Source organism: Monodelphis domestica, chromosome 7, assembly GCF_027887165.1.
Source record: "Monodelphis domestica isolate mMonDom1 chromosome 7, mMonDom1.pri, whole genome shotgun sequence".
Classification (NCBI taxonomy): Eukaryota; Metazoa; Chordata; class Mammalia; order Didelphimorphia; family Didelphidae; genus Monodelphis; species Monodelphis domestica.
This window is the reverse complement of record NC_077233.1, coordinates 154,810,878-154,819,070: the sequence shown is the minus strand read 5'-3', so window position 1 is coordinate 154,819,070 and position 8,193 is coordinate 154,810,878. Positions and strand designations below refer to the sequence as shown.

Below are 8,193 nucleotides of genomic sequence, written 5' to 3'. Positions count from 1 at the left end.
CTGAAAAAAAAAGGCAAAGAAAATGGAAAAATCTTAACTGTACATAGAAAGAAAACCTCTATCTTGAGTGGGAGAAGCTAAAATTATATGCTAAAATGAAATGAACCCATGGATTCTAAGACCCTGGAAACTCTACATTTCAACATTTGGCTGACAAACTATTAACAGGAACCAAAGAAATGAATATTTTTAATCTTACTTTTTTGTCTACTAATAGAAATAAATGGTTATACTTGGTGCTCTTTGGGAACTACACACAACTTTCCTTATGTATACAAAATGGAAAGACAATACTCATTTATGTGATTCAACACCAAGAAATAAAATTTGGTGGTGTGGTTGGGTATTTGGGGACACAAAAATTTTGTGTCCTCCCAAACCTGGTCTCTTACCAATAATTTTTCTAGTTTCCTAATTCACTATATCCAACTTCAAGAGGTAATAAGATCCTAGAGTAACCTACATAGCTTGAATTAGATTCCATGCAATATCTTGACTTAAGAGGTTTTCAGCTGAAAGTTCACATTTGTAAAGTTCTATCAAATTTAATAAATTAATGTTTAATATAACCAAAGAATTTGGTTATATATATATACATCTTATTATATATATATATATATCTTAATGATCCTCAAATTTGCTACAAATGAAATTTGACTTGAATGCTAAATGCATTTCTATCAATTGAAAACCAAGAACTTATGAAAACAGTGACCAAAAACAAAAAATTGATATAGTTTTTCTTCAGCTTAGTAATAGATCTATGTTTCTTTGAAAAACTAACCCTGGAGTACAGAAGGTGAAGCCTTTTGTTGTCGATAGGAGGCCATGATGCTGTTTGCAGTTGAATTGGGTCCCAGAACCTATGCAGAAAATAGAAATATAATTGGCAACACATTAAAGAAGCATTTTATTGTTTTTGTTGTGGGTGCAAACTGTTTACAGCATTCAAAGGATCTACAATGAATGAGGACAGAGTTTCCTCAAGGTATTGACAGCAGAACCACACAATTCTCAGAGGCCTAAAAATTTATGAACTTCAAAAATGGCTTTATTTAGATCTTTCAATTCTTCTTTACTAGAGAAAAAAACTTTGATTTTGAGGATCTGAACCGTATAATGTATGTATGCTTGTAAACATGTTAAGAATTCGCTGATAGACGCTACATGCTTTTAACAAAAAAATAAGTATTCTGTTATTTTCCCAAAAGTTGTATAGATTTAGTGTCTGAGAAGATGATGAATGTCTAGAACTATAAGGAGAAAAAAAAAGCCATTATAAATTTCTATTCAGTTATTTAGCCAAAAAGTTGCAATCTCAATGAAGCTGATCATTTTTAAAAACATAATTTTATTTTGACTTTCATCAGGTGACAAGTATAGGTAGGTATTCAAATATATGACCAAGAACATAAAGAAAAGTATGTGAACTGGAGCCTATCAGCAAACACATCAAAACTCAAACTGAATCTAAGAGATTAAGGCCTACTGAGACAGAGGCAAAGAAGATAAAGAGCTAGTGTCAGAGTTAAAAAGATCCATGTTCAAGGCCTATCTTGGGCACATACTTTCCTCCTCTACCAAAGATATCATAGGTCTGGAATTCCTCCCCACTATTCACAAACCCCATGGATTGATGAAGAATTCACAGATATTTGGGAAGGCTTATATGATCTAATGCAGCACACAGAAAACAAAACCAAGAAAATAAATACTGACTACTAATAATGTAAATAAAGCTCTAAAGGGCATTTAAACTCAAGAGGACTTCTTCAGATCACATCTGGAATACTGGGCTCAGTTCTGGGCATCACAGTAAAGACACACTGATAAGAAGAATAATGTCTAGAAGATGGCAATCAGGGTTTCAAAAATCACTAAGGATTCTGGGATCACTCATATATCATTAAGGATCAAATGAATGAATTGGAGAACTTTAGCCTGAAAAAGAGAGGGAGTATGCGATAACTGTATTAAAACTATAAAGGGCTTCATGTGAAAGAAGCATTAGACTTGTTCTATTAAAGTCCAAAGGGCCTTGGGTGGGAGCTGCAAAATAATAAATTCTATTTTAATGTCAGGAAAAATGTCCTAATAATTAGAATTGTTCAAAAGCAGAATGGGCTTTCTCTAAAGTTTTAAGTTCCTTTTCTTTGGAGGTCTTCCAGCTGGGGCTGGTGACTACTTGTTAATATTGGGGATTCCTTTTGGGTAAGGATTAGACTAGATGGTCTCTTCCAACTCTCAAATTATATGATTCTGTGAAATGCTATGATTAATCTTTAGCGTTGTATACAATCTTCTTTTTCTTTTCCTTTTTGGAAATATTCTGGATGATGTCTATCAAAGTTGTAAGAACAAAAGACTCACTCTGCATCCAGGCAAGGCATTTAACCTTTTTTTTTCAAGCCCAGTTTTTGAATTTGTAAAGTACTTACTTTACCCACCTCACAGGGTTTATATGTAAAGATTAAAATGAGTAAAATGTCAAAATGATTTGAAAACCAGAAAGCTCTAAAGTCTCAGAGATTACAGTATTTGTGAATTCCATTTCTGTTAATTTTTAAACTTTCCTTTTAGAAGTAAGGGGAGTCACCATTCTGTTCCTTTTTATCAAGTCACCTTAACTAAATTCTCTTAGATTTTAATTTTGTTTACCATTAGTATAATAAAAATCCAAGCAAATCTATTTTTGGTAACTCAATGAAGAGAACTAAATCATAAGTTCTCTTGCCTATAAAATGGAAGTTTAAAAACAAAGCACAGGGGGCAGCTGGGTAGCTCAGTGTGTTGAGAGCCAGGCCTAGAGACGGGAGGTCCTAGGTTCAAATCTGACCTCAGACACTTCCCAATTGTGTGACCCTGGGCAAGTCACTTGACCCCCATTGCCTAGCCCTTACCACTCTTCTGCCTTGGAGCCAATACACAGTATTGACTCCAAGACGGAAGGTAAGGGTTTAAAAAAAACAAACAAAAAAAAAAACAAAGCACTACAAGTTAATTGTATAATCCCCGAGAATCAAATTAGTGAAAACTCACAGGAATAGCTGGATTCTGCTGATGGGAAGGGTTCCAGATTTCTGGGAGTGATCTTTCCATTAGCTGCAAAGTATCTTCAAACATATTCTGTAACTCTCTGGCATGTTCATCATACTCAAAGAGAAAGAGGACTTTTAAAATCTGGTAAACCTCATCTAGGGAAAATAAATTTGAAAGACCATCAGGACCTAGGAATAAACTACTACATCCTCAACCCCTTCAATGCTACAGTCATAGGTTATTTTTTTCAAGAAGAATACAGACAATGTCATATACTACAACTGTAATCCTTATATTTATTCCTCTCTTCCAAACAACAAACTGCAGTTTTCAGTGGCTCTACTTTATGGGAAATATTCATACTGTGGCTTAATCTAACTTTCTAGTGGTTTTCTTTAATTTGCCAGAGGGGTGCTAAGAATTTAAGGTTGACAGTTGTAAGAATTCAGGGTGAAGTTTCTATTGCTTTGGAGTGCTCACTTCCTATGAACTATGTTAACTCCAAAGGCAGGGTCATTTTATGAGAGCATCAGAAATGGCTCTTTGTCAAAAGCCTCCTATTTCTTAAGGCTAGGATTATATTACTAGATTCTTGCCAGCCAGTAAGGCTATCAAAAAAAAAGTGTGTTCTCCTCCTAAGTAGTTTCTATGCAAACCAATGTATTTGGCACATGAATATCAAGAATATACCTTTTAATTTTTCAATGCTGTGCACAACTTCACTTAGGGCTTCCAGAAGGGCAAGATCTTCGAGTGGACTCCCCTCTTTCAGGCTGTGTTTCTTTCTTTCTGCTTTTCTACGATTCTTGGAGGACCTCCTAGTAGGAGATTTGAGAATTAGTTTCAAAAAGAAGAATTTCTCACATGAGAATCAGAGAATCTGAGTAGAGTAGAACAGTAGTGAGTAATCTATAAATGACTGAGAACTACTAAGGAAGAAATTGACTAGAAGAGAGTTAAGACTTATAGTAGATTTAGAATTAGAAGAGACCTTAAAGTCAACTAATCCAGATTCTTTACCTAGACGATAATATTGAGGCCACAAGAAGTTTAGTAACTTGCCCAAAATAACACAAGGAGTATGTGGTAGGCAAATTCAAATGCAAATCCTGAGTTTTATTACTTCCATGCACCTTGCTGCCTCCCTGTAGTTGGCTTACAAAAAAAGGATGGGTCCTATCTTAAGGCTCATGATTCCTCAAGGGACGTTAGTTTAAAAGGTTAAAAGTTCTCAAGAAAGAGCTTCTATGGAGATAAACAAAAATGATTCCAATATGGCCCATAAGAGGGAGATGACTAAAGGACTCAAGTTTATGAACAGGAAAGGATTTATTGACCAAGTTACCTGAAGAAAGGTCAAGTAACTGTGAAGAAATGTAAAGGAAAGAAGGTCCCAAAAATACTACTGAAATATTTAAATTCATCCAATAGAATTTTGAAATAAATGCTAATGAACGAATGTTAAAAGGGCTTTTTACCTGTGCTGGGAGAATAAGATAGAGATCTTTGGGTGAATAATAATACTAGGGGGGATGAAGAAAAGGAAGAACTAACAACTACAATTTTACTTTTCTTCCCTACCAAATAAAATTATCCTCAAACAACTAAATATAGGGAACAAAACTAACTGGAAATTAAATCCTAAGACGGTAAGTGAGGATATGGTACGAGGAGATGTTATTACTGAGATCAGAGTTAAAATATAATCTAGTACTATTTCCTTATTTTACATACAGGGAAACTGAGGCCTAGAAGGGATGGATGATTTGCCCAAGGCCACACAGCAAGTTAGTGGCAGAACTAGATTTCAAATGCGGGTTCTCTGCCTTTAAATCCAGAGCTCTTTCCACTAGTGAATGCTAAAACCTGTGTACTGGAAATACTAAACCCTTGAATTTTATAGTATGAAGATCAGTGCTAGAAATATAAGAAGTTGATTAAGAATCAGTAAACCTACGCAGATATCCTGGAATTACTATGAGAGTATTTTCCACTCATGTCACTACCACTCATGATACTGCTGGTTTCAGAGAAGAGGTCTGACTCCTGGCCATTAGGCATATCATCATCTGAAAGAGAAGAGAGATAAACAAAATTTTCTTTATTCAGGATTAAAGACATAGAAGAACATTTATTAATTCTGAGTTTCTCTTGCAACAAAATTTTAATTCAACACTGTAAGATGACTATGGTAAACTTGACAGAAAATGGGACTATACAGAGCTGGAAAATAAATTCCAGAGGGTTCACTTTAAAGTTAAACAAGACCATATAAAATGTGCTATGACTAAAGTTATTTTTCTCATATTACCATAAAGTGTAATATGCAATAAAAGGACAAGCTTTGGTCACAAAAATTTAGCACTTACCTAGATTCCCTTGTTGTGCTTGTTCCTTTAACTCTCGAACCACCAGTAAACGCTTTCTATGGCGGGTAAAAATGGCTTTCTGAGAGTCCATAAACACCATATAATTTTTTTGGGCTGTATGGTAAGAAGGAAAAAAAAGTTTTCAAATGGCTTTAAAGGCAAAGAGGCACAAGTAAAGGTTAATAAAAAAAAAAGATCAGGAAGAAACAAGTGTTTCAAGTTTTCTAACCAAGATAGTAAAATTTTCATTAAGCAATATAATAGGTATCCTACAATTTTAATAGAGGAAAAAAGGAAAGTGGAATGCCAGTCTCCTGTCTGTAGTACAATATTATGGTTAATAAAGCACTAAAATTAACATAGAAAATAAAATAAAAAGAATTTTATCACTTGACTAAACTTTAGGGACAAAACTTATCTTAAGACCTCAAGAAGATAAATCAGCAAAACAGAAGAATGAGGCCTTAAAGTGGGGGTAGATAAAAGTAGAGTATGATATTTTAAAAATAAAAGAAGAAGACTTCAAGGAGGGTCAAGCCAATTCTAAATGATGCAAAGAAGTCAGGGAGAAAAAGGATTGGGGAAAAAAGCCACTAGATTTATAAGACTGGCATATATAATAATGGCTTCTTTAAACTTAAAAGCTTAAAACTCCACTGAGATTTTTGGAACACTGTATCATGCCTTAAGTTTTATAAAGTACTTCACAAATATTAACTCATTTTATTCACAGAACAAACCCTGGGAGGTAGGTGCTATTATTTTCCTCATTTCACAGGGGAGGAAACTGTGGCAGACAGCAATTAAGTGACTTGTCCAGGATCACAAAGCTAGTAAGTGTCTGAGGCTGGATTTGAACTTGGGTCTTCCTGATTCTAAATCCAATGTTCTATCTCTGTGCTACCTAGCTAGTGATAGCACTAGAAAAGACAACAGTTAGGACCTCTCAGGTTCTTTCATCTCCACATTTCAATAAGTCATTCTAAAGCAACTGAGTCTCAATTTAACAAAATGAAATACTTACCTTCTAAAATGGAGGGTTTAATATTGGTTTCTATGATGTCAAGCCTGTTGTACTTGTAAATCTAGAAGCAAAAACTCAACGATAATAATAGGAACAATGTGAACAGGCCCTTCTCCAATGAAAAATAAATGTTTTTTAGGAATATCTCATTTTAGAAAGTGAACATCTTTCCCAGTGAATTGGCAATTTGGAAATTACTGGGTTCTATAAAGAAAAGTAAAGCTTACTAATTTTAGACCAAATACAAATATAAATTACACTAGGGCTAAGCTGATCCTAATATTTATAGTAAAAATACATAAAACATGGGCCTCATCTAAATACAGTCCTTACCTAAATTACTTAATACATTTACTTATCAATACTTTAACTCATTGTCCAACAGAAACAAAAGTTTGAAAATGATCTTACCAGTCTTAGTGCTTCTTCCCAAAGAGCTCCTTCTAACAGCAATAGTACAGCTTCTTCATAATCCTGACCAGAGAATAAAAAGCAAGGCCGTCATTCAGGCATAATCCTCAACATATGATAGCTTTCAAAAATGTTAAAATTAAGTGAAATTAAGAAAGATATGGTCAAAATTCTATAAGCACTCTTGATCAACTTCTAGACTCATGTAAAGGACAACATTCACTAGGGCTTTTCCTACTTTTTTATGAACTTTAATGGTATTCAAATTATTCTTCTATTCTTCAATGTGTAGTTGTTAAGAAAAAGAAGAGGGCACAAAGAACACTGGATTGGGAGTCAGTATATGGCATTAGGAGACAGGAGTACTGTGTTTCACTTTCATATCATCCACTGGCTCACTTCATTGATTTAATACACATTTCTCTAATTATATAATAAATAAACACTAAAATACCAATGATAGTAAGGATGAATGATAAAATATTATGAGAGTAATAATCATGGCAGATAACATTTATAGTTTATAATGCATTTTATATCCTTAAACTTGGTGAGGAAGATAATGTAAATAACACTGCCCTATTTTATAGATAAGTAAACTGAGGCTGAGGGGTTAATTGACAGAGCTTATAATTAGCAGCCCAGGATTAGAGTCTAACATTTTTTGGTTCCAAATTTTTGGTTCTTTCTACTCCACAATGTTAGACATTTTGGGAAGAAATGCAAGTTATGTGTGCCCAAGGCATCCTAACATTTGTACTGGTCTTTGGAAGCAGGAATTTAAAAATATTAGAAATAGATGTGACCCTAGAGACTTAGTCTAATCTCCTCATTTTAGTGTGAAGAAGTCCATAGAAGGGGAAGGTGATCCTCAAAATTGCATATCTAGTTACATGGCAAAGGAAGGATTTGAATCCAGGTCTTCTGATTCCAAGAGTAGTGCTTTTCCCCTACTTTCTTAGTTAAGCTGACATGTTACAGGTGTACCTGAAAGTAGATGCATTCCAGAAAAGAGCTGTGAAACATATTTAGGTAAACTTAATCCACTGTTCTACAGTAGCTCAATACCTTCCCCTCTTTTTTTTTTTTTAAACCTTACCTCCCACCTTGGAATTGGTTCCAAGGCAGACAAATGGTAAGGGCTAAGCAACAAGGGTTAAATGATTTCCAAAGGGTCACAGAGCTAGGAAGTGTCTGAGACCAGACTTCAACCTGGGCCTTCTCATCTCTGGGCTCGGCTCTTAATCCACTGAGCTGTCCCTTTTCCTCTCTTTTAAAGAATGTATTATTAATTTCTATTAACTTTTTTTCTTTTTTTTAGTAAACTGACTTACCACCAGAACACTCTCC

The 8,193-nt window shown here is 34.4% G+C and overlaps 1 protein-coding gene across 4 annotated transcripts in view; it reads right to left on the bottom strand.

The window, feature by feature from the left end:
- Positions 1-8,193, bottom strand: part of ELP1 (elongator acetyltransferase complex subunit 1) — a 105,212-nt gene that overhangs the window by 20,868 nt on the left and 76,151 nt on the right. For all 4 annotated transcript variants that reach the window (XR_008913576.1, XR_008913575.1, XM_001362098.4 and 1 more), the window contains exons 30-36: positions 6,844-6,906; positions 6,433-6,493; positions 5,409-5,522; positions 4,997-5,108; positions 3,730-3,857; positions 3,040-3,194; positions 785-863 (exon numbers count right to left, since the gene is read on the bottom strand). Coding sequence is in view for 2 of the 4 variants with exons in the window: in XM_001362098.4 (XP_001362135.2) it covers positions 785-863; positions 3,040-3,194; positions 3,730-3,857; positions 4,997-5,108; positions 5,409-5,522; positions 6,433-6,493; positions 6,844-6,906 (712 nt within the window). In the remaining 2 variants the exon portion in view is untranslated. The remainder of the gene's footprint in view (positions 1-784; positions 864-3,039; positions 3,195-3,729; positions 3,858-4,996; positions 5,109-5,408; positions 5,523-6,432; positions 6,494-6,843; positions 6,907-8,193) is intronic.